The 25,603-nt window shown below is 38.0% G+C and overlaps 1 protein-coding gene across 2 annotated transcripts; it reads right to left on the bottom strand.

Moving 5' to 3' along the window:
• On the bottom strand, positions 1-25,412 carry hgfa (hepatocyte growth factor a). Of its 2 annotated transcripts, none has more exons than XM_077234260.1 (18): positions 25,244-25,412; positions 21,320-21,464; positions 20,299-20,411; positions 19,751-19,865; positions 14,094-14,236; positions 13,817-13,937; positions 13,617-13,735; positions 13,055-13,220; positions 12,200-12,333; positions 11,346-11,439; positions 8,834-8,970; positions 5,776-5,808; positions 5,119-5,230; positions 4,386-4,460; positions 3,546-3,683; positions 3,359-3,465; positions 1,806-1,948; positions 1-1,708 (listed from the first exon to the last, which is right to left on the bottom strand). In XM_077234260.1, exons 1-18 carry the CDS (start codon positions 25,305-25,307, stop codon positions 1,526-1,528), a joined length of 2,142 nt encoding a protein of 713 aa, XP_077090375.1. In that variant the 5' UTR covers positions 25,308-25,412; the 3' UTR covers positions 1-1,525. The 2 variants fall into 2 exon arrangements, with proteins under 2 accessions (XP_077090375.1, XP_077090376.1); XM_077234261.1 differs by having other exon boundaries at positions 5,119-5,227.
• Positions 25,413-25,603: the final 191 nt, after the last annotated feature.

Below are 25,603 nucleotides of genomic sequence, written 5' to 3'. Positions count from 1 at the left end.
TAACTTTTAAAAAAAGCTTTAATTATTTACAAAATAAAACAAAAAAGGTCACATGTGTATTTACTTACATTTTAAAAGTTGGAAATACAAAAAGTCATAAAAATAGTGTTAAAAACAACAGCAGCCTAGAAGACCACTGATGGCAGCAGCGCAAAAAGGAAATCACAAATCTGAAGTGTTAACAATACAAAGTGTGAAAATCGATAAAATGTCAAAACACAGGCACCTTATATACATAGCGAGCATATTATTTACAATACAACACATTTTTGTATTAAAAACATGATAAACATTAGTTTAAACAGTTACCCTGCGTGTTCTCGACTGCTTTACTGTTCAGTACTGCAGTTTGATTAAGTATCTTTGCACTTTTGGCTAAATTTGGACTTAAAAGACCCTCCACATGCACATGTGGGGCTTATAAACCTTTGGGGAGCCGTCTCTATGACCCAATATTTTCCTTTAAAGACATATCGCCCTTTTGTTTTGTTTACAAATGTTATGTTTCAAATCTACACGCCAGATTAAACATAATAAACACTTCTGGAGGATGAAATGCCATGACTTAAATAAATACTCCGCGAACTGCGTATAAAATTTTGAAAGATATATTACATCATGTGAAAGGAAAGACCTTCAGATGTTTGTAATTTCAGATCTATAAGACCTACAGATGCACAGAGTGACATTCGCACACTCTTTGGAGTGCAGTACATGAAACGGCCCTAAAGGAGCCACAGAACGCTCCAAACTGGAGTAAGGCAAGGTGCGAAACATTAGAATGTCAATGAACCCTTCTGGAAATGTGTGATAACATCCCATTCGGGCATGAAAACCAGCCACGGTGCAGACTGCCGCTCCAAATCTGATTTGTGAAGTGGTTGATGTTGAAAATGGTGTATTGGAAACTGTGATACAGAATTCCTCCTAAGTTGCACCTGAAATGCCTTAAAATGATTTACACTGAGGAAAATTCAGTTTGTGCACAAGTGATAACACCTGGAAAAATGCAACCCAGTGAAAACAAAGACTCCGTCCTGTCTGAAAACGTGGGGTTATTGACATCTTCAAGTATCTCCAGGGAATGACATTTAGAACAACATCTGCTCTTGTCTGAGACAAATACGTTCATACGGATGAACACCGCAGTTTCTTCTAATTGCTTTTATTTCCTCATTTATCCATCTGTCCTTGATTTTTGAGTTAACTCACCAGCCACAACAATCTCCTACCAAAAAAAGTTCAGACGTTGTAATTTCCTCAATTTGTTGGTTTAAAAAAATAAAATAATGTCTGATGTCTGATTTTTTGCAGTTTGTTTGTGAGAACATCAGATATTCTTGTCTTGCACCTTTTTTCTGTACCAGAGGTTTTCATTCAATCTTTAAAAAAAAATTAAAAAAAAACTCTGGCCTCCAAGTTTTCTGTACACCAATCGTACAGCAACCATGGTCTTCACGTTGTAGATGCTAAAAACCATAACTCGCCATGAATATATTATCCCCACATTGGAAAATATAACAGTCTAGTAACTTATTTCCATGTCCGAATAGTATTTGAAGACTTTACGGATCCATTCAGAGTAGAAGGCCACGTTGACGAAGACAGCAGGACGCCTGGCGACGGCACACCCACGACCGTTGATGCTCACACCCACTATCACCTTGCTTTCTCCTTCCTGGCACACCAATGGGCCACCATAGTCTTTCTGTAAGAGGTGAATAGAGAAGAGTAGAGGTCACAATCGTAGAATAAACACCATCCTCGGAAACGATGCTCCTCAAAGATCAAGATCTGACTCGTACCTCACAAACACCCTGGTCTCTCTTGCCTCCAGCACAGATTTTGGTCTCTGTGATTGGCAGAATACCTTTGTGGCTTTGGGAACACCTTTTGTTGCTGACAATTGGAAGCCCCACCATTTTCAGACTGCCCTCATGTCCAGTGCCTAAGAGAGGTCAAAGGGTCAGTTTTAATAGAAATGTAATGGTCTGGAAAGTTTGCATGCAAGTTTTATTAGCTTTCTTTATTTGGCCTCATGTGTCTAAATAACTCAACACGGGTTTGGAAAAATGGGTTAAATATGAGCTAAGAATGTTTAGTTTGTTCAAGTGTGTAATTTAATGATGCTGAGTCACATTAAATATTTATTTGTGTATCATGTTCTTCGTCCACAAGATACAAACACGAATAAAAGATGTCATAAGTCATTGTGATTATTAAGACCATCTGAATGCATTCTAGAGCTATGTTTGGAAGTAAATACAAAAATAAATATAAATTCTGAAAACCCCTGATCTGTTTTATTTCGTATTTTATTTTACCATTTTAATAAAGCGATTGGGTGGAAATATTTAAATAATTATGGTCACACTTTACATTAGGGTCCAGTTCACTATTACCTAACTATTAAATGTGAATTTTGCCTCAAAAAACTCAAAATTATTCCTTATTAATAGTTAGTTAGGTAGTTCATAAGGAATGTAGAATATGTTCATTCAGAATAAGGCATTAATATATGCTTAATACTTTAAGTACTAATACACAGACAATATCCTAGTAATATGCACGCCAATAAGCAAGTAGTTAATAGTGAGATTTGGACCCTAAACTGAAGTGTTACCATATATATTATTTTGTATATATAATATTATATTAATTATGTAATATAAACCATAAATTAACATTACTATTAGTTTATTCAGCACAAGTCAGAAGGAAAAAGAAAGGAAAAAACAAACAAATATATTTATTACACATAAATAGTATATATCATATCTGTAATAACTATATATATATATATATATTTAGTACAAAAATAGTTATTGCTTTAAGATAACTGCAAATCTTCAGAATGAAATAATAACATTGTGATTTTTTTCACATAAATAAATAATAAATTTGATATATTCATATATTAACTTTGAAAGCCCTAAAATACATATTAGGACAGTTTTGAGGTAGGTAAAGAGCGAATATATTTTACTTTACTTTACTTTACACTTTATTGTCAGACGAGTCTGAAATTTTTCTTGCATAAACAGTGTCTATGTTTACAACATCTAACATACATTCTATGTTAGGGAAATATAATACAATATACCACAGTAAAATAAAATAGAGTTGAATAGAGTGGAATCAGCAAAAAAATAATTAACATTGGAGCATTGCACCTTGAATATTAATAATTTCCTCAGTCCTCAGACTCAATTATTTTGCATATAACAACCAGAAGAACATGTCATAATTATTTGTAAGGCATTTTTAATGTTTCCAAACCCCAAAAGAAACTGGAAACCAATAATTAAACAATGTTGCTTTATAGAATAGAAAAGAATAGAATAGAAGAGAATAGTACCTTTAGTGTCTCCCCAGCCATACATGAGGCAGTAAGTGCCTTCTGCAACAGCACACCCTGCGACAGGAAGCTGCACAGTTCGCACATGCTCAGAGAGAGGGGCAGGCCTGGGCATAAGACTATGTGTTACCATAAGGATGGCTGGATGGATGAGAAGATGAATGGGCAGATGGATAAATGCACTTACGTTGTGAGTTTGAGCAGGGCCAAGTTGGATCCCTCGGGCCCGCAGACCACATGTGCGATCCGGAGATCCTGCGTGTCGGCCGACGCATTGAGATGAAGAAGCCCCACCTGTATGGTGTACTCCGAGAGGTCAGGAACACTGAGGAACATACAAGCATACATGTCAAACACAGAAGTTTCATGACAACTAAAGTATGCAACTAAAGTATCCGAGTAGAACGGTGATAAGTCATTTTTAGCCTTCTGGAAATATATAATCTGGATTGCAGACGTAGCAGAGCAGTCTTTCTACAAGCATGAGATATGTATGTTGCCGAGCGTTCCTGGTAAGCTCATCTCCAGTTCTGATCAAGGCGCAGAGTTCAGTTCGAGCGTCCAGCCCGGTTTTGTGTCTTCATGCAAAGCACAAGATAGCTGAAACCACCAGGGAGCGGATCTGGGGGAAGGTAGAGATGATCTAAAAGCCAGACACGCTCACTCTCGTTCTTCTTCTGTCCCCTTTTCCTCCCTCAAACTAAACAGAGCCAGCAGGTTTTCACTCAAGTGTCACTGAAGCAGATCCACAGGCGTATATCATGCAGCCGAACGCCGAGTCTAAACAGATGCACCGCTGACAAGACCAGAGAACCATCAGTCACAGTCCGAGCGGATCTGTCACTACTCTCTCCTAAACCGGAAACTCTGGATCCGCACGTCTCGTAGAAAACAGCAACTGACAGATGGGAACACAAGGCTGGGACAGGCCAGAATCTTGCACGCTCAAGAATGAGGAAAACTAAAAAATGTGGTTTGCATTGACAAAAGAGAATGACTGGTTATTATAGGAGTTGAGATAGATTACCAGGTGGAGAAGCACTGTTGATCAGTCAGAACCCAATCCTCTCTGATGAGTGAACCTCCACACCAGTGTCTGTTCCTGCGGGAGGAGAACCAATCAGAATGTGCCGTTAGGGCTACAGGAATTACCATCCCTCATGCTATACATGTTATGTCATGTTACAGTTTTTCTGAATTTTCTAGATACTAAAATCCATTCAATTAGCCAAAAAAAAGAAAAAAGAAAAAGAAAAAAGATTAAAATTATAAATAATATTTCAGTGTTTCACATAAGTTGCAAATGTGGTAAACCTTTTTTTTACCCAAGACTTTAAATAAATTCAGCATGTACAATACAAAGCAGTATTCTTTAGGAAGAAAAGAAATGAATTAGATGTGCTGATTCTCATTCATTCTCATTCTCACCGCAATATTGTACATTGTAAAAGGCTGTTACCTGCAATTGTCACCTTAAAGAGCTATTTTTACCTGATTTAACCCATAAAAATGAGCTGTGTTTGTATAAATGAATGTATTTAAGTTCATTGACGTTACAGAATATTTTTGGTTTGAATAAAAACAGTTCATTTAGACGCTAGATGTAGTACTTTATTACTACTTAATTTCTACTTTTTTCAGTGTATTAAATATTTATCTTCTACAGAAGTATCAGCATATTTGCTGTAAATTATGTAGATTAATGTAGGTTGAATTAGATTAAAATAACACTTTACACTGATCAAATAGGAAATGTGTACCTTTTTTGAATGCTGACCACCCAGCTTCCATCCTCTGCTCGCTGCACCTGCATCCCCCCAACAATCCGGGTGGTTTTGTGTATAAAACAAGATGGTTTCGCTCCTCCACCTGCTGAGAGGGAAAGCAGGAACTGTCAGAGAAGACTACATGAAAGAAGATAATACATTTATAACATAGTATAATATAGATAATACATTTATATACATATACATATAGTAATATATAGATCTTACATATTGGATATGCAGTACACAGTATCACAGTGCAGTGGTTCTCAAGTGGTTTTGCTGCAGGACCCATATTTTACACTGGACATAACAGCAAAACTACAAAGGCCCAATAATATGCAAATGTAATAACAGGCTGACCAAAAAGAAATGGATAATTATGTAAATCTTGTAAAAACAAATAAAATTAATCAAAGTCTGTGCAAATCAATAGGTCACTTGTGGGTATGGCTTTGTTTAGTGCATTAATGTTTTATTTAATTATATGTTTGTTTATTTTTTTGTTTCTATTTATTATTTGCATTTAGCAGTTTTTTTCTTTTTCTTTGGTGCCTGTGATCACAGCAACCCACCAAAATAGAACCACTGTTGTCTTTCTCATGGGTGTTTTCTTTTTATTATCTGCTAAGACATTTGCTATGAACTTACTCTTTTGATGGTCATCAGATGACACTGATTTGCCTGGATAATAAAAAAGAAAAGAAATGTTAGTTTACACCAAAAACCAGGAACAAAATATTATAATGAAACATTTGACATGTGGACATTACCCACTGTTAACAAAATTCAGACAAACTCATTATCTCAATAAAAAATTTTCATCAATTAAAATAGTGATGTTACTGAAACCTAAAACAGAATCTAATGTAATTAGGATAAACCTAAATACAATTGTGGAACTCTCCCCAGAACGTGTTTCCTATTACAATGATGAATGCCAAGCCTACACAAAAATCATCTCGTTCATCAACATGCAGCAGCAGCAGACCATCACAGACGTGTCTGAATGCAACACAATTATAATAATCCAGCTGCAGTGACACAGCTGCATGGGTACAAAGATGAAGAGGATTGCATCTGTCTGGCATTATAATGTGACGTCTCGTCCAAAGAGACAAAAACCACAGACACAAACTCTGTACATAACATCCGTAAGTCTTTGCAAGCTACAAATAATGTCAAAACACCCCTGCCGTGTGGGTCAGAGACCTTGTCTGTCATCATAACAAGAGCTGTGTGCTATTCAGAATTAAACTCAGACTCATAAATTGCAAATCAATACTTCTGAATTTGAAATGAGTTTGTATAATGTTGAATTACAAGGGACGGATTTGATAGTAGAAAATTTGAATGTATTTCAAGTAAATTAATATAACTAACTGCTCTAAGTATAGTTTTTAACTAGAAAAGGAAAAAGGCTAGACAGAAAGACAGGAAGATAGATAGAATGACAGAAAGAAAGATAGACAGACAGACAGACAGACAGACGGACGGACGGACGGACGGACAGACAGACAGACAGACAGACAGACAGACAGACAGACAGACAGACAGGTAGATAGATAGATAGATAGATAGATAGATAGATAGATAGATAGATAGATAGATAGATAGATAGACAGACAGACATATAGATAGACAGACAGACAGACAGATAGATAGATAGACAGACAGACAGACAGACAGATAGATTGATAGACAGACATATAGATAGACAGACAGACAGATAGATAGACAGATAGATAGACACATACAGATAGACAGACATATAGACAGACATATAGACAGACAGACAGACAGACAGACAGACAGACAGACAGACAGAGACAGACAGATAGACAGACAGACAGACAGAGACAGACAGACATATACACTCACCTAAAGGATTATTAGGAACACCATACTAATACTGTGTTTGACCCCCTTTCGCCTTCAGAACTGCCTTAATTATATGTGGCATTGATTCAACAAGGTGCTGAAAGCATTCTTTAGAACTGTTGGCCCATATTGATAGGATAGCATCTTGTAGTTGATGGAGATTTGTGGGATGCACATCCAGGGTACGAAACTCCCGTTCTACCACATCCCAAAGATGCTCTATTGGGTTGAGATCTGGTGACTGTGGGGGCCATTTTAGTACAGTGAACTCATTGTCATGTTCAAGAAACCAATTTGAAATGATTCGAGCTTTGTGACATGGTGCATTATCCTGCTGGAAATAGCCATCAGAGGATGGGTACATGGATGCCATAAAGGGATGGACATGGTCAGAAACAATGCTCAGGTAGGCCGTGGCATTTAAACGATGCCCAATTGGCACTATGGGGCCTAAAGTGTGCCAAGAAAACATCCCCCACACCATAACACCACCACCACCAGCCTGCACAGTGGTAACAAGGCAAGATGGATCCATGTTCTCATCCTGTTTACGCCAAATTCTGACTCTACCATCAGAATGTCTCAACAGAAATCGAGACTCATCAGACCAGGCAACATTTTTCCAGTCTTGAACTGTCCAATTTTGGGGAGCTCTTGCAAATTGTAGCCTCTTTTTCCTATTTGTAGTGGAAATGAGAGGTGCCCGGTGGGGTCTTCTGCTGTTGTAGCCCATCCGTCTCAAGGTTGTGCGTGTTGTGGCTTCACAAATGCTTTGCTGCATACCTCTGTTGTAACGAGTGGTTATTTCAGTCAAAGCTGCTCTTCTGTCAGCTTGAATCAGTCGGCCCATTCTCCTCTGACCTCTAGCATCAACAAGGCATTTTCGCCCACAGGACTGCCGCATACTGGATGTTTTTCCCTTTTCACACCATTCATTGTAAACCCTAGAAATGGTTTGCGTGAAAATCCCAGTAACTGAGCAGATTGTGAAATACTCCAACCGGCCCGTATGGCACCAACAACCATGCCACGCTCAAAATTGCTTAAATAACTTTTCTTTCCCATTCTGACATTCAGTTTGGAGTTCAGGAGATTGTCTTGACCAGGACCACACCCCTAAGTGCATTGAAGCAACTTCCATGTGATTGGTTGATTAGATAATTGCATTAATGAGAAACTGAACAGGTGTTCCTAATAATCCTTTAGGCGAGTGTAGATTGACAGACAGACAGATAGACACAGATAGATAGATAGATAGATAGATAGATAGATAGATAGATAGATAGATAGATAGATAGATAGATAGATAGATAGATAGATAGATAGATAGATAGATAGATAGATAGATAGATAGATAGATAGATGGATAGACATACATATAGACAGACAGACAGACAGACAGACAGACAGATAGATATACACAGACAGAGACACAGATAGATAGACAAAGAGACAGACAGACATATAGATTGACAGACAGACAGATATATGGATAGATATATAGATAGACAGACAGACAGACACACAGATAGATAGACAGACACAGACAGATAGACAGACAGAGAGATAGATAGACACAGACAGATAGATGGACACAGACAGATAGACAGAAAGATAGACAGACAGACAGATCGATAGACAGACAGACAGACAGATCGATAGACAGACAGACATATAGATAGATAGATAGATAGACACAGATAGATAGACACATACAGACAGACATACTGATAGATAGATAGATAGATAGATAGATAGATAGATAGATAGATAGATAGATAGATAGATAGATAGATAGATAGATAGATAGATAGATAGATAGACTCACAGCGCTCCAGTCCACAGTAGTCCCAGGGAATGGAGGAGTTGGATGTGTAGCACCATGGCCCGTGCTTATCTCGGTCTGGATTCCTGCACAAGTTCAACTCTAAGCCCGCACTGGCCTCCGCTGACCGCGTGTCTCTCCTTCACACACATAAAACAAAGAACAGGAAATCAGCTACTCAGTTCAGAGAAACAGGCCAGCACTAGAGGGATGGAAATGTTGACTCGTATGTCGCTGTGTGACAAGTTGTTCAAAGAAAGAATCATATTCATATCGCCCTCTAGCAACCATAAAATTATGAAAGTATGAACTCAGAACAGTCACTGCAGCTCTGCGTATTACACCACCTGTTCTCATGGCTACTCACAATCCAGCCCGAAACTGCATGCCAAGCGTCTTCTACAGAGTTGACTTACAAAGAAAATAAATCCTAGAGAGAGACAGACAGCCCTCCAATCGCAGGGGCCGAAAACCCAGAGTGAAAAATGTGTAGGAAACAGAGAGTGATAAAGTGGAGAGGTAATTTTTCGTCCCCGGTGACCGCTGAACAAGCCAACGTTGAGTTTTCTCAGAGACAACCTTTCGACCCTGTGTGAGGCAGACTCACTGGCTGGACGCCATTTGAAGAAGCTGATTGGCTTTGATCTGCCCGTGTTTTGAGAGCGGGGGACAGCACTTCCTGGGGTCAGAGGTCACTCCTGCAACATGTCCATCTGTCTGTGCCATTTTGGCTTTTAAAATTCCTGTAAATTAAGTGATGTTAACAGCTTAGCCCGAGCTGAGGGACTACAGGACGCTGAGCGAGTTGCTTTATGGGGCATTTGTCTCCCGAAGAACAGTGTGTGGTATTTTCTGTCCTCGGTGTATCAGTGATGAATATGAGCGACCCGGCTCTCCCTCTTCTGTTTGTTATCACTGCTTCAGTCCTCTTTCAATGTTGTAATACTGCCTGATAACTGCCTTTCAAAACAAACTCAACATCAGTGCTAATATATGATTTCTACAAGGAAAACTGGTTCCAAGAGTCAACAGGAACCCATGAGAGAGCAAAAGTGCAAAAAAGCTAGAAATATTTCAAAACCGAGTAAGATACCTCACTGACTACATAGAGAACTGCCTTCTAAGACAGCATCCTAACTAGAATGGAACCTAGTAAGTAACTGATTTGGATTGCTTTACATAGTTAAGTGTCATATAACACACGCCAAGCCTTCATAAAAGAATTAGCAACAAAGAAAGCTGACTGTGTTGTCGACTGCGTCTCGGCCAAAAGGCTGTGCTTGAACACACCAAAAGGACTTAAGTCGACTGTCAACTAGCATGTGCGTCCTGCACCTGGATGTACGGAAATAATTGTCTATATCAGCAGGTATCAATAGTCTATATTCATAAAATTAGAACAGTCTTCTGTCTTTTCTGTCTTGACTACTTTGCTTGCTTTCATCCTTTTCGCTTTTATTCGCGTGCAGTGACTCGTTCGCGAAGCTGAACAGCCAATCAGAGTTCTCGATTCAACATGGTCAATCGGCCAAAAAGCCCCCGACTAGTGGAGAAGAAACATAACACACCGCAAAAACTGGGCTGGCCGATGCTCAAAAAAGCACAAAATGATTTCAATACAGGCAATGCAAAAGAAAATATACAATACTTGGTTTAAAATATCTAATAATAGAGTCATTTAGAAATTATTTTATGTTATTTCTATTTGATTATTTAATATTGAGCATTAGATCAAATGTAAGAACATTTATATTACACTCATCAGTGAGCCATTTGGATCTTTTTATAAATCTCATTCATGCAGAACATGTCTTGGTTTAATATTTACAGACACTAGTCCATATCACAATATGGTTAAAGTGTGATTTAACATTTTATTTATTCATCCAAAATTGGCCAAATTCAGTGTAATTCCAAGGTATACAGCCAATTCCATTTTTATGACTGGGCTCCGTGATTCCGGCAGCATTTTCTTTTTTATTTAAGTTTTTCTAAACTATAACATTTCCTTACATTTGGATGGTACCTGAAATCTTAGTAAAGACATTCAACAATTGGGTATATTGGCTGAAAGAAAAACAAAAAAACAGCAAAAAAATTTTGTGAAACAGATATTACATCCATAATAGTAGTATCCAAAATTATAAGAGAAAGAAAGAATGGACAAAAAAGACATAAATGTAGAAACAATATAGTATGTTGCAAGGCAATGTCAGCAAACACAGTATTAAAGCTTTTTTTTGTAATTCAATAAGCTATATAGTTATATATTTATTAATCTGCCTGTGATTTGGGTACCAGATCCGATCAGTTTTGACTTCTTGTGTGTGTTTTTTTAAAAATTTGTATATATAACTATATACAAAAGAAAAAACTTGAGGATCCGGCAGCATTTTCATTTTCTGTCTCCAAACTCATGCCATTGGTTGATCTCTCAAACCCAGCATGTTGAAAACATTAAAAAATGGCACACAGCAGCATTATATTGTTTCAGTGATTTCATGGAAACATGTACCTGAATGTGTGGTCGGACCATAGCCCACAAGGAATCCCCGATCTTGTTTTCGACAAATTGCCACGGTAACTCTCCCCGATGTCTTCATAACATTCTAGGACACAGATAAAACATACATAAAGATAACATAAACAGTGTTAACATGCCTATACACATGCATGTACAGTACCTTCAGTAAAAGCCATGCTTATTCAAAGCTTGTTCAGATTATTTATGGATTTGCTGATTGTATCCATGCTGTCATGAAGTAAGCATGTTTCAAATAGCATTTTACTAGTGGGGGAGGGCCGATTTCACGTCAGGGACCACTTTACAATTGGTGGTTGGCAAACAAGTAGGGGAAAAAAGCTTTTGTCTGTGCCAAGATCTGACTGAAGTTTGAGTGAATCCAGAGAGGCATATTGCTCTGTCTCTCTGACCTGAAACCTCAAAGGGACTCTTCTGGTGAAAATTGTGTCTTTTGAAACACATAGCTGGAAAACACATGACAAAAAAAAGAGATTATTCTAACAGGATTTTGAAACAGACTGCATGATTTGCGCAGAAGAATCTTTTTCTTTTAGGAGCGCTTGTGTGACACAGACGAAGGGGAATGTGAGGGTACCCAGAACAAAACCGCACTGGAGCTGGTGCCAGATCTTTACAGGCAGTCTCCAAACGTCCGTGATGGCGCCTCTGTGCAAAACATCTTTGTCTTTCATCATTAAAATTCTTGTAAATTATGATGAGCTAAGCGTTTTGGAACAACACAATTCATTATGTGGCTTATATGGTTCACAATGCTTAGCCATGCGGTGCAGTTCAAGTGTGAGAGTGTGTGTAAGAGTGTAAGAAGTGTGTGTGTGTGGGCTTACCTGTGCTGTCAGAGCTCTCTGCCTCACATCTTGGGATGTTGGTACAGAAAGCTTTGCGTACTTTTGGGTCTGTGGTGAAACACCAGGGAATTTCAGAGCCATCAGGGTTTCTGCAATAGTTCTCCCTGAGATCCCTCAATGGGACACACACAAACAATTTTGTAAAATCATATATGCATGTATATATTTTTTCTGCATCTTTTTCAGAATGATTTAGTACCAGTCAGATGTGAACAAACCCCCAATCCTGTAAATGTTTACAATATGTTTGCAATGATTTTGCTGGCAATATAACATTGAGCAACATTGTGTATATTGCAATGATTCTAATGCGCTTTTTATTTGGTTGTTAAGTTTTCTAGTGTGTCATTAATCTAGTAAACCGCTAGTATGAGAACATTAAAGCACAAAAGTTTAAATAATGTGTCTGATTTATAAAGAGTGTTAGAGTATGTTTTATTCATTTCCGTAAATCAGTTCAAATCGTCAATGACTCAATTCAAAACTCTGATTCATGAGTGTGTGTTTTTGTTTTGGAGAAATATCATTCTTCCTTTCATTCATTAACAAAAACCTTGTGGAAAACATGTCTTTAGATTTTTTTTTTGTATTGTACTTTATTTCATTAAATATTTTTAATCTATTTGGTTACAGCAGCTATTTGGTGACAATTAAGGTTCCTCTGACTGAAAAGAAAACCCCTACCCTTTTAAAAGTATATTATGAATATCAACAAAAGGTATATCTTAGTATATATTTTCCATTGGCAAACACCACTCATATTTTCTTCAAAAAGTGTTATGTAGTTCTGAAAATCATAATAATAAAAAAAAACATTAGTGTAGAATGACTCACTTGCATTTATAGTTGTGTGGTGTGTATGAATGGTTGTGAGGAAATAGGGCGTCCCAGCGTTGACAGGTCACACCTGCAGGGGTCACACTGACTGTACCCCTGTAGCCCTCTCCATGACCCCGAAAGCAAGAGGTGGTCACCTCCACTTCCACATCATTATCTGAGTCTGAAACAGAAAGGGAGAGAGAATGTCAGGAATTCTAAGCATCAGCATTTGAAAAATGTTTCCACTGGAAAGATGCCACGGATGAAATACAGGAGTAACCACGAGCTTTACAATAAGCCAGGGCACCTGTACACAATCCCGGGGCCAAACTAAATAACACACACACACACACACACACACGCAACTATCTGTGATAGGAAAGGGGTTTCCTCCACATGTTATACAAACTTTTACCTTGAATTAAATTCAATAATATAATATAATATACTATATAAAATAATATTTAGTCAGGCACAAAATGGAGAGATGTTTAGATCACAGCATAACACAACACAAAGCTAAAACCCCAAACCATGTACATTTTATAAAAAGAAAGATGAAGAAAAGTGAACAGACCACACACACTGATGTTACAGTATTCCCATGTTGTGCTTTTGTCCATTGTGTAACACCATGGACGCACATCATTATTGGGATTGCGGCAGTAGTTGTCATCCAGGCCTTTACCTACATGCCTATAAATACAGATACAGAACAACGAGTAAATCACACAGTTAAGTGTGTCTATGTGTGTGCAAGTACATGTGAATGGGTACCTGTGAGGCTGGTAGGTGTGTTTATGAGGTTTCTGTGAGTCCCATCTCTGGCACTCTTTCCCACTCTCTGTGTGATCCATGGGCCCCCTGTATGTTTCCCCATTACACCTCATGCACTCCACTACAAACACACAGAACACACAGGTATTACAAACACCAAATGCACACATCAATAGTCTTATCACGCAGATGGTGCAACAGACACAAACACACTCACATACTGTACTCTCATATCCCAAATAACACATATTATAGTATAGATGAGGTCATCTCTAACCATCTGTACATTGGGGCAGCCCACATTCCTGGTGCCGAGTCTCAGTGAGTTCAGTGAAGCACCATGGTCCACTTGGATCATTGTCAGGGTTTCGGCAAAAGTTCTGACGCAGGTCAAACTTTTTGTGTCTGGCAGGCTTGAAGCTGATAAATAAATATATAGATAAAAGGAGAGGGAAAATAGAGTTAAAAATTCAGTTAATGTGATCATCCAGCTCAAATTGACTTTTGTCCAGTCCTACTCATAGAAAGCGACTGTCCTGCTGAGTTTAGCTCCAACCCTAATTAACCAAAATTTTTGCCAACAGTTTTTCAAATACCATGTATTAGGACATACTACTCTGTTGACATACTTTTTCCCCCGCGTACTATATAGTAGGTAAGTATTTGATTTTGGACACAGAAAAGGTCTTTAGGATTACCACAAACTTCCAAGCAAGTGTGTTGGAGCAGGTTGAAGCAGAAAGTTGGACCACCAAGAGCAGGATTGGATACCCCTGGTCTTTTGGAACACTAATTGTCAACTTAGACAAGTATGAATTTCTAGTTAATGCTAGTTTGGTGCTGGTTCACCTTGAGACCTGGCATAGCCATGTTGTTCATCAGCAAAATTTAGCAGGTGGTTGATCATGGAAGTCTCCTTGATTGAGCTAGTTAAGAAGCCTGTAGGTCCTTCAGCAGATAGGTCCACACCAGGATAGTCTACATTCTCAAAACACGTTGACCAAGATGGTCAAACACAGGGGTGTCCAGAGTTTAGCTCCAACCTTAATTAAATACTACTAGACCAGTTGATCAAGGACTTTGAGATTAATAGATGATTCCAAACGGGCAGGTTGGAGCTAAACTCTGCAGGCCCTGTAAAATGGACCTCCAGGAGAAGGATTGGACACCCCTGGTCTACCAGGTCCCACAACCCTATTTACAGGATAAATAGTATGGAAGATGGATGGATGGTCCTCCACATGTTTCCCTGGATGATGGAAGCTCAAACCCTGAACAAAGTCATCTACCTGAATTTTTGAGTAACTCTTTAAGACCTTGATTAGCTTGCTAAGGTGTCTTTGATTAGGGTTGAAGCTAAATTCTCGAGGGTAGTGATTCTCCAAGGCCAGATTTGAGGAACCCTGGTTTACTAGATTGACCTGAATATCACCTAAGCCAGTCTGGACCAGCTAACAACCATAAATGACCAGCTTCAACCATGTAAAACCAGCATATTGTATCTCAACAGATGCTATCTGAATCTAAGTGTACCTAAACAATGAATTGATCTGGAAAACTCTTAAAATCAAATCCAGTACTAGACCTTCAAAATAAGCTAAAATAACACCAGATTAGGACAGCACCTAAACAAAAGCCATGCAGCACAGATGACTTGCTTAAACAACTGGGTTACGAAAGGCGTGTGGTGCTGGAATGGACTGTGTTCCTGCATCTGGATCTTGTGGCTGGTTCCACATGAGACCTGAGATTTCTACAGCTAATGATGTTGTGCTAACAGATGTTAGCCAGCTATTCTTCTCTGGTTTCCAACAGACGCTCTCACACACTGAATGCAATCCAAACAGAAACTTTAAACTTTCTTTAATCACACTTACAACACTTGGAACTCATATGAGTGGGAAATTGGCAATTTATTGGAAATTCTCCATTTGTGTACAAAAGGTTTTCATCTCAACAAAGTGACATTTCCTGGCAGCGAGTCGGTGTTGGCTGGCCACCAGCTCTGGAACCAGCACTGCCACCTTCTTGGTAGAAAAGGGGCTTGGATTTTTTGTCTTCTTAGAGTAGATTTACTTGGTTCTCATCACATTCTTTCTGATAATTTTCTGCTGTCCCCCACCGTTTGGCTTGGCTAAATGTATGGGGCAGGTGGACACATTGTGCTGGTGGATAGATTGAGAAGCTTGGGTCTGAGGGGAAAACGATCTTATCACATGGAAAAAGGTTTGAAGGGAATCGAAGTCGGAAAGTACTGTTATCCATAGGGAGGAGAAGATCTGGATTAGCATCTGTGCCCTAGTCTCAAATGCTGCTCGTATTTTAATGTGTCTGCGGCTTTGTGCGCTCAGCTGGAGGGCAGACAGAACATGACTTCAGTCCATAAATCCTCCTTCTCTCGTTCTTTTTCTATCTTTCTTTCATTCTCTCACCTCTAAAATCTTTATACATCTTGTAATCAGTGTAGCTCTTAGAGCTAATAACATCTTGGCTAACAAGGACCTGGCAACAATTGACCACATTAACCAGAATGGCTTGTGTTCGCGCAGTCAAGGCATCACTCCGAATAGTCCCACTTAACTTCTGTTGTGAGAAAGATGACTCTCAAACGACCAGGCCTGAAAGCAATCTCATCTGCAGTCTTGACTAATCAGTGATTGTTGGCAGACAGCACACTGACGGCGATTAACGGCTAACGGCTAAGTCGGTGCTAGGAACAATGAGGAGCGTTGCGAAAATTGCTAGCTGTCAGAGACCATATGAAAGCTGCAAATGACAAGCTTACTGAGAGAATGAGTTACAGAGGAATGAGCAGTTTAAAAGACAGATGCAAGAATTGACTATGAATTACGTTGTTTATTAGCTGTAGCTATTTATTCAGTGTTTGTACAAAAGATAGATACAGTTTACACAAAGTGTAACAGAACTTAAACGATATTTATACTGGGTGTAAATAGTTTTAGATAATGTTTGCACACAGTGTAAAACACAATAATTAGCATCTTGTTTACGAGTGCGAGTAGTGACAGGTGCTATACACAAAGTGTAAATAGAAGTGATATGCTATTTATACTAAGGTAAATTGTTTGCGTTGTATTTGAATGCATCGGCTCCATTGATGTAAAACAATTCACTGAGGAACCAAGAGGTGTCACAATGTTGCATGTCGATGTCTTGCAAAATCCTGTTCCTTCCCAAAGCATATCTATTGGCTGAGACAATTATTTAGGGGTACTTTTTTAGTCCCCGACTAATTTAAATAATAAAAAAACATGATAGTGCATCTTAAAAATGCCATTCACTTACAATTAGCCTTATTTGCATTTAAATTAGGTCTATTTGCACAGAAAATAATGACAATGTCTTAGGCCACGTCCACACGAAGCCAGAGCTTTCCCTATCCGATCTTTTTTTTCCTCGTTCTAAAAAAAATCCCGTAAACACGGCGCCGTCTGAAGAAATATCTGCGTACACACGAAACCACTGAAACCTACTCAAACCGATGTAGTTTACATGCCAGACCAGTATGAGGCGCTGTATTTCTGACACAGATACACTAAAAACAGAGAAGAAGACTTGCGCATAAACCTTTCGTGCTGTATAAAATAATATACAGTATGTAATATTAGGCACAGTAGCTTCTTTTCTTTTTTACCAAGAACATTATTGAACAATATGAGGCAGTGATAACCATAAATGGCCTGGTGCAAAATAGGGATGAGTAACGATATTCGATTAGTTAGCTAAAGCATAAAGCTTGCCACAAAGAACCGGCAAATAGCCTAATCATTATGAATGTGTCAAATATAGCAAGGAGACATTTTAATTGTTTATTAATAAACTAGTGTTTTCTGTGTGCAAGTTATATCGCGTCGGCGCCTCCATGTCCTGATTATAGGCTATTGTCTGCTATATTTGCTTCTTATTTATTAAATCCTGTAAATTGGTTGATGAAACATTGATTAAAATTAAGATACAATTTATACAAAACGAAATTCACTTTAAAGAAAGGCTTTATACAAAACAAAACTTAATGAAGTGGTCAAAATGATGTGTCTCAATATCTTATGATTAGGCTACTCACGCTGTTCACTTTTCATATAATCAACATATATGAAATGGAAAAAAATAACAATATTTAAACATAAATATGAAACTAACTTTTCCCTTAATGGCTACAACATGTAGGCCTACAGTAAAGAGAAATTTTTAATGTCGGAGCGAAGGCAGTGTTACCGGTGAGCATGAGGGGACAGAGGTGTGTTTTTTTAATAATAATAAAATAATTCCCAGCTATCGTCGAATATTATTTTTGCTTGAAATGCCCATCCCTACAAAATACGAAATGTCTTAATCAGACAAAATACAAGCATTATAGCATAAGAAAGAAATATAAATAAATAAAGAAGTAAAATAAAGAAATAAAATAAAAATACATTAAAGAAGGCCTAAATAATAAATAATGAAATAAAAGAGGCTCAGTAGCTTCTGAAGCATGAACTCAGGCTGTGTTTACATGGAAAAGATCTGAAAAGAAAACGCAAAAGTGGCGTTACGTTATCACTTTTTATTCTGCATTTAGACGAGCGTTATGGGGGGGAAATCTGCGTGCATATGGTGACGCAAAAGTGTGTGAAATTCGATGTAGTATGCACTCCAGGCGGCTAGATGGCAATGTGAACCACTGAGATTTCCACTCTGGAGGGTGGTTTCACTTATTTGCGTTTTTAAGCCCCCAAAACGCCGTCGCCGTGTAAACGAAAGGCACATCCGATAAAATATTTTTACGTTTTCACCCAGAATCGTTCTCGTGTAAACAGGGCCTCAAGCAAGTAGTCGCCGTGTTGTTACTGATTTAGCATGTCTGACTAATCGACACGTGGGGTGATGACATCATCGTTTCACAAAATATACGGATTTGCCGTACACACGAAAACACAAGGGTGTTGTTTTCAGATTTATCCACCCTGGGACCCGCCTTCAAAAAATAGCGGTTTCAGTCTCCCAAAACGCCGGATCTGTCTGGACGAAACGCCGATCCAATAAAAAATGTGTAAGTATACAGCTAAACGTATCTCCGTGTGGACAGGGCCTTAATCCACCAGCGCACACTGAAGTAGCAAAACTGTTTAGTAAATTCATCACAGAGAGTCTATTGGCGTTTTTCCATTACCAAGTCAAGTCAAGTCATCCTCATTTATATAGCGCTTTTAACAATGTAGATTGTTTCAAAGCAGCTTTACAGAGATAAACATATAATTTAAGGTGACAGAGATTGGTTTGGTTTCATAGTGGTTCTTGAAAAATGTTTTTTCCAGCTAAAGTTAGTTTTGATTGATTCACTTCCGTCTAAATGATCATTTGTAATTAAATTAGGGGCCGCTAAGACGACACCGTTCTCTCTACACAGACTTTAAACGTGAACCTGTGATAGACGCTGATGGCGTTCACCAGTACCAGTACCAGCTCAACTCGACTCGACTCACTTTTCGCTCCGTTTTCCATTAGATACTACCTCCACAATGGTACCGCGTCGTCATAGCGACGCCACAGGAACCCACGCGACACACACCTGCTACCCACACACACACAGGACAATGGAGGAAATCGAGTGTATGCTGTTTTTGATCCTCGGGATGTGGCTGTTTATCACAGCAAGAAGACAAACTTTGTTTCAGGAGAGGCTGAGGGCAGCAAAACGAAACTGTCTGGCACGTGCAATGATGACACAGTGAATAGTTACAATTCTCTCTGACCAATCAGCAGTCTGCAGTGTTTTCCCGTCACATTTTAGTATCGCCTCAGTTTGCTCAGAACCTTGCCGGAGCTGATATGAAAAAAAGTCCCCGAAAACCAAACAAAGGCGAGTCGAGTCGGGCTGGTACTGTGTAGTGGAAAAGCGCCAAAAGCAAAAAAAAGAGAGTGACTTTTTACTTGTGCTCATGTGGGATGGACATATTCCAGGATTGACACGTAATTCCAGTCTTTGTGATTGACCTCCTCCCCTTGTAGTTGACACCTGACCCAATGATGCACTCCCTCACATAGTCTGTGGAAAACATACGGTAACACAGATATTCATATAATCTGATATGATGAAAGTTGTTTACAGATTACACATTTCACTGACATCCTGAAGTGATTTAAGTCTCCAAACAAGAGTTTTACTGACGACTATGTGGCATAAATCTAAATTTTCAACTCCAGCTTTTGCTGAAAGCATAAACATACGGCATCTTGTTGCCGTCAACAGTCATGCTTTCTTATACTCTGTTTGCTGCCAAATCTCTTAAGCATATGTTGTTTACAATGACATAGGGGATTTTATTCATAGAAGTGATTTTACACTTCGAGCCAACAATCTAAACAAACATGACTGGCATTTGCGCAGTTTTACAACCAAATATTTCCAAGAAAACTTAAATAAAAGTAAAAAGTCAAGTGTGAGTGAACTTCTTCAAAAGGGAATTAAAAATATTTACCTTTCTTCTCGAAAAGGTCACAATTGGGTTTTCGCTCTCTCTTTGCGCCTTCGGAGAAACGATCGAAGGGAAGCAAGTGACATTTCCTGTTTATCTGGTCAAAGTAGAATGCCCTGTAAGGAAGCAAGGAGAGAAAACCAAAAAAACGAAAGACAATTGTTGGGTCAGAGAACCACCACAATCAAATGAAGGCCTCACATGAGCTTGCTGAATCAATAGTTCAACCAAAAATTACAATTCTGTCCACATTTACTCACCTTCATGATGTTCCAAATCTGAAAAAGAAGATATTCTGAAGAATGTTTCCCATTAACTTTAATTGTATGGACAAAAACATTGAGACATTCTTCAAAATATCTTATTTTCCCAAGTGAAAAATAAATGCACCAAATGTATTTGAAAAACATTTATTTTATGCTAAGTATACTACGACACATTTACATATTTATATATATGTATAAAAATACCCTAGAATTACGCTTTTGGTATACTAAATTGCTATACTTAAAGTCTGCTAAATTGGAACAACTAATTTTGTACTTAATGCACTTCAGTTATCTGGAAATAGTGCTGAGGTCCAACTAAAGATACTTAAGTATATTTGATTGTGCTAAAGTGGAAATATTGCAAGTATACTTTAGGGACACTTTAAATATCTTGCATTTAAATACTGACATTATAGAGAGATCACACTATCCTTACTAATAGTGATATTAAAACACATTTTAGGCTTAATATTTAGAAATGTGCATTGTGCAATAAAGAAGTACTCCAAATAAAGGTAAATTATAATATTTATATCAGTGTCAATATGTCAGTAAATATGTGAATGGATTTGTAGTATACAAAGTATGAAATAAATGTATTTTAAATACATTTTGGTATAGTTTTTTTTTTTTTTTTACTAGGGTTGTGTTACAAAGAAAAACAAAATGACATGAGTAAATGATAAAAGAATTTACATTTTTTTGGTTGAAATACCCCTTTAAACTTGTCTGTGAATTACATGTGCATGTGTCACCTGCAGGACTTCTTGCTCTTGCTGCATTTGCGTGCACAGTCATCTAGGGAGAGGTTTCTAATTCGAGGAGATGCTGGACAGTCTTTACAAAGCAGCCGGCTGTTTTCACTTTTCTGATACCTCTGCAATGTCGGTTTTCTGCACTCTGAACAAAAGAGACAAGAAGATTAAATCCAAACACACACGCAGGTACTTAAAACACACACACATGCACACGTACATGTACACTTGTAACCTCATACATGTGAGAGCTGTCACACACATTATTAGAAGGGTCATTCTCAGGAAACCAAATTTGTGTCTCTGTGAATTAAAACTGATATAATTTGACAGATTTTCAGATCTTTAGTGGGTAACAAAATTACTTTTCATTACAAATTCATTTTCATTTTAAAATTTCCTCTCTTTAGTGTGTAATGAAAATAACTTTTTAAATATTTTTTTTTAAAATGTTTGTTTTGACATGTGACCTGTTTTTAAAATGACGCTTTGAAATATTTTACAATATACACTTTTATTCAAAAGTTTGGGGTCGGTAAGATTTTGTTCATTTTTAGTCTCTTATGCTAACCAAGGCTATATTCATTAGATAAAACTGTAATATTGTTTTAATTCAGCATCATTAGTCCAGTGTCACATGATCCTTCAAAAATCATTCTAATACTCTGATTTGCTGCTGTTTTTTTTTTTTTTTTTAAGATTCTTTGGGTGTCTAAAAGTTTCTTTAATGAACAGAAGCAAGCAGAGTAAACATACATAGATTCATCAGCATTTACATTCTTTAACATGAGTAAAATCAGGTTTCTGTTTGCTATTTTATGACTGTTTGCTATTTATTTCTTCTGCAGAAATGAATGAGGCCACTGAAGGGCCCAGAGACTCTCACTTACACACACGTGTCATGATTCACTGCACTGTGGCACTGTGGTGGTCCGAAGAAATTCCAAAGTCAGCTTACATACATGTGTTAAGCTCACATGGTAACTCCCACACTAAAACATATACATAATCTTTCTGTTGTGTCCAGGTCCGACATCTTCCTTACACTGTCTTATTTGCTGATCTAAACTCTTAAATGCAATAGTTCACCCTAAACCTACAACTACATCATTTTTGTCTCTTATTGTCTCATAAAAGTAGTCTATAAAACTCATGCAGACATTATTCACTGAAAATCTTCCTATCCAGGGAGTCCATGAAGCCTGGACAATTCTTGTTTTATGGAACATTGCAATAATTTGATTTATATATATATATATATATATATATATATATATATATATATATATATATATATATATATATATATATATATATATATATATTACTTGTTTTCTGGCATGAAAGTGGGACAACCTGTCACTCACATGACATCACAGCAATAACAAACCAGAACGATCCAATCAATTCCCCATGGACAAAGTCAATTCCCGCTCAACATTTTTTCTTGTACGAGAATTTCATCCGGATACGTCTCAATAGGAAAGAAAAGGCAACTTCTGTTCCATGCCGAATTTAACTGGAGAAAGTGAAAACTGATCATTGAGTAAGAGTACTTGCAGTTTTGCAGACTTGTGATTGTCATCTTGTCCACATGCTTGTGATGTCAACAAGAGTGTCGGATTTTCATGTTTCATAAGTGTGCTGACAGTAATCCATAAGGGCAGCATCTGGGACAGGGTCGAACCTGACTGAATCATTCTTTTGAGACATTTCTTTCTTTAATAGGTATAGAACTAGACTCATTGAATCACAAATGTTACCAGTGAATATTGACTTAATATTCAGTCTGTTCTTCACACAAATCTACCGAATGACTTGGTAAAAAAAATACAAGTCGTATGGACTCATTTTATACAAGTTGTATGGACTCATTTTATGACAGTTTTATGGCGCTTTTTTGTCCCTTTTGAGGCTTGATGGGCATGCTCACTTCATTTTGAATGAACTATCCTGTTTAAAAGCTGATAGCAGAACTGTATATACTCTCTCATAGGCTGTTATCTCACTCAGCGACAGCGTGGGCATGAACTTGGATCTGTTCTGTGCAGTAGCCTTGGGCCCGGTGCCCTGATTATCAAAAACCTGTTGAAAATCAGGGGTGAAAGGTAACACCCCCTCAGTTTGATTCAGGCACGCGTAGTGCTGCACATCACTTACCGAACTCCAGTGGCTGAAGCGGTTTTGGTGAGAACACATTATTAATATTTGGGCCGCATCTGAACACATCTGGATTTCATCAAGCTGCTTTTCAAACATTGATCTTTTCCTTCAGTGCCCCAATTAGACTCCTTTAAATTCCTCTTTCTGGCCTGTCGGGGGCATCTTTATCTCCCAGCATGCTTATTAGATTTGGCTAAATCGCTTCCTTAAATAACAACGGGATGATGGTAGCAATGAGGATGGGCATCAGTGAAACATCAGCATTAATGGTTTCAGTCTGACTCACTAATGTCCTTTCCTTTCCTAGAGCTTCAGTAAAAGTTTGAAGAACCTCTCGTTCTGTGTTTACGCTGCACATCTGGTCTGGTGAATATTTGCAATGGTGAAATAAGGGAGAAACGGCTCTGTCCAGATGTTGAACAGCATGTCGATAACGTCGCTTTAGTGAGTCCATTCACCCCATAGGCCTATGTGTTTTTGCCCATTGCTTGAAATGTGCACTCTGGGAAGGGTCTGATGCTTTACTGTTGTGCATCTAATGATGCATGTCACGGTTATTGAGCATCAGTTTCTTCAGTGGACCTTGAACTGAAAGTAGCGTAAATGTTGGCGCTTTTATACACTTTTTACAGTTTCAGGCCCCATGAAAATGATACTGCAGAAAAATGTCTTGCTAAAAGACTCAAAGGTGATAATCATGTGGGGTTTGAACCTACAACCTACTGTTCCAGCACAGACCTTTGACCATTAGGCCACATCACCCCATATCCTCTGCACTACGTGATGCATGCAACATCTCCAGGCTTCCGTTTATGAGACTGAAACATGAGAAAGGGTCAATGGGTTTGTGTAAAATCCAAACTAAATATACACTATAGTAAATGAGGAGAGTTTGAAAACTGTGGCCCCCTATTAAAACCCCCCTTGATTGTTTATTCACCCTTAATTGCATTTTTAGTTTTCTATACCCCCAAAAAAGCTGGGACTGGGAGAGAATCTTGATTTAAACTCACATGAACCCCCTCAGGCACTCCACAAACGTCCAACAATTTACCCTGGTAACCATAGTTTCTACCATATACTGTAAAAAAAAAAAAAAAAAATCATCTTTATAATAATTTCTTGCATTTCCACTTGTTTGTATGAGTTGGAGTTTTAACTCAAGTTTCTAGGTTGTAGGTTGTAACTCTGGAACCACTTTGTTGCAATTAAACTTCATTCATAGTTAATACAGTTTAATTAAACCCAATTTTAGAGTACTGAGAGTGAGAGTTTACAGTGTAGTTTTTCATTAATATGAGATCTCCTTCAGACAGTGCCAGAATTTCATTTTCGTTTAACTTCTTGTCAGGACACTGATGGCGTATATATAGTTTTACACTACACTAGAAAAGTTGCTGCCTTGAATTTTTGAGTACAATCAACTTAGATGTTTAAGTCATTTCAACTTAAATTACATTAACCTGGCTTAATAATGAGTTGAATCTTGTATAACTTAAAAAAAAGTTATATTTTGATGAGTTAAAGTAATGCCCTCTACTCTCAAAAATGCATAAACATCTTACAGCACATTACTTTTTCTACAACACAAAATTGTTATGGATTCATAACTTGATTCACTTTTTTTAGATGCATGAACGTTTTATCGACTTCATATTGCTCAAAGACAATCTAACAGTGCATCTTTGCACTGTGATCAACACAATTTAAAACACGTTCAGTTAATCAATAACGCACTTCACGTGGCATATGGTCACTCACCCGCATCAAGGGACAGTAAGACACACAGAAGAGTTTGATAAATCCACATTATGTCCAATTTCATATTGCTCGGTTTGATATTCCAGGATTTGGGATGGAGAGTTTATAAGGTCCGAGCTGGTGCTGCTGCTGGTGTGAGTGATGAACAGGAACAGATCGCAGAGATATTGCGCTCTCTCACTCACTCACTCACTTTCTCTCACGCACGCGCCGCGGACGTCAGCGTTTATTGAGGAGTTTAAAGTGAAATTTGGAAGTGGATGTGGGATTGATCAGAACAGGGATGAATGCATCATTTCCTAAAACTCTGACTGATAACCACATTAGAGACATGCAGATAAGGCTAGTTTTGCCATGAGT

The sequence above is a fragment of the Siphateles boraxobius genome, unplaced genomic scaffold (genome assembly GCF_051911475.1).
Source record: "Siphateles boraxobius isolate OS27281-9 unplaced genomic scaffold, OSU_SipBor_1 19, whole genome shotgun sequence".
Lineage (NCBI taxonomy): Eukaryota > Metazoa > Chordata > Actinopteri > Cypriniformes > Leuciscidae > Siphateles > Siphateles boraxobius.
The sequence above is the reverse complement of the archived record's forward strand: the minus strand, read 5'-3'. Positions and strand labels throughout refer to the sequence as shown.

Bases quoted from the DNA above. Each gene is read 5' to 3' on its own strand.
- hgfa (XM_077234260.1), bottom strand. From the start codon at position 25,307: ATGAAATTGGACATAATGTGGATTTATCAAACTCTTCTGTGTGTCTTA. The intron at 11,440-12,199 runs GTAAGCCCACAC...TCTGTGTCCTAG, and splicing joins AGAGAGCTCTGACAGCACAG to AATGTTATGAAGACATCGGG. The intron at 1,949-3,358 runs GTACTATTCTCT...GACCTCTCTTAG, and splicing joins TGGCTGGGGAGACACTAAAG to GCACTGGACATGAGGGCAGT.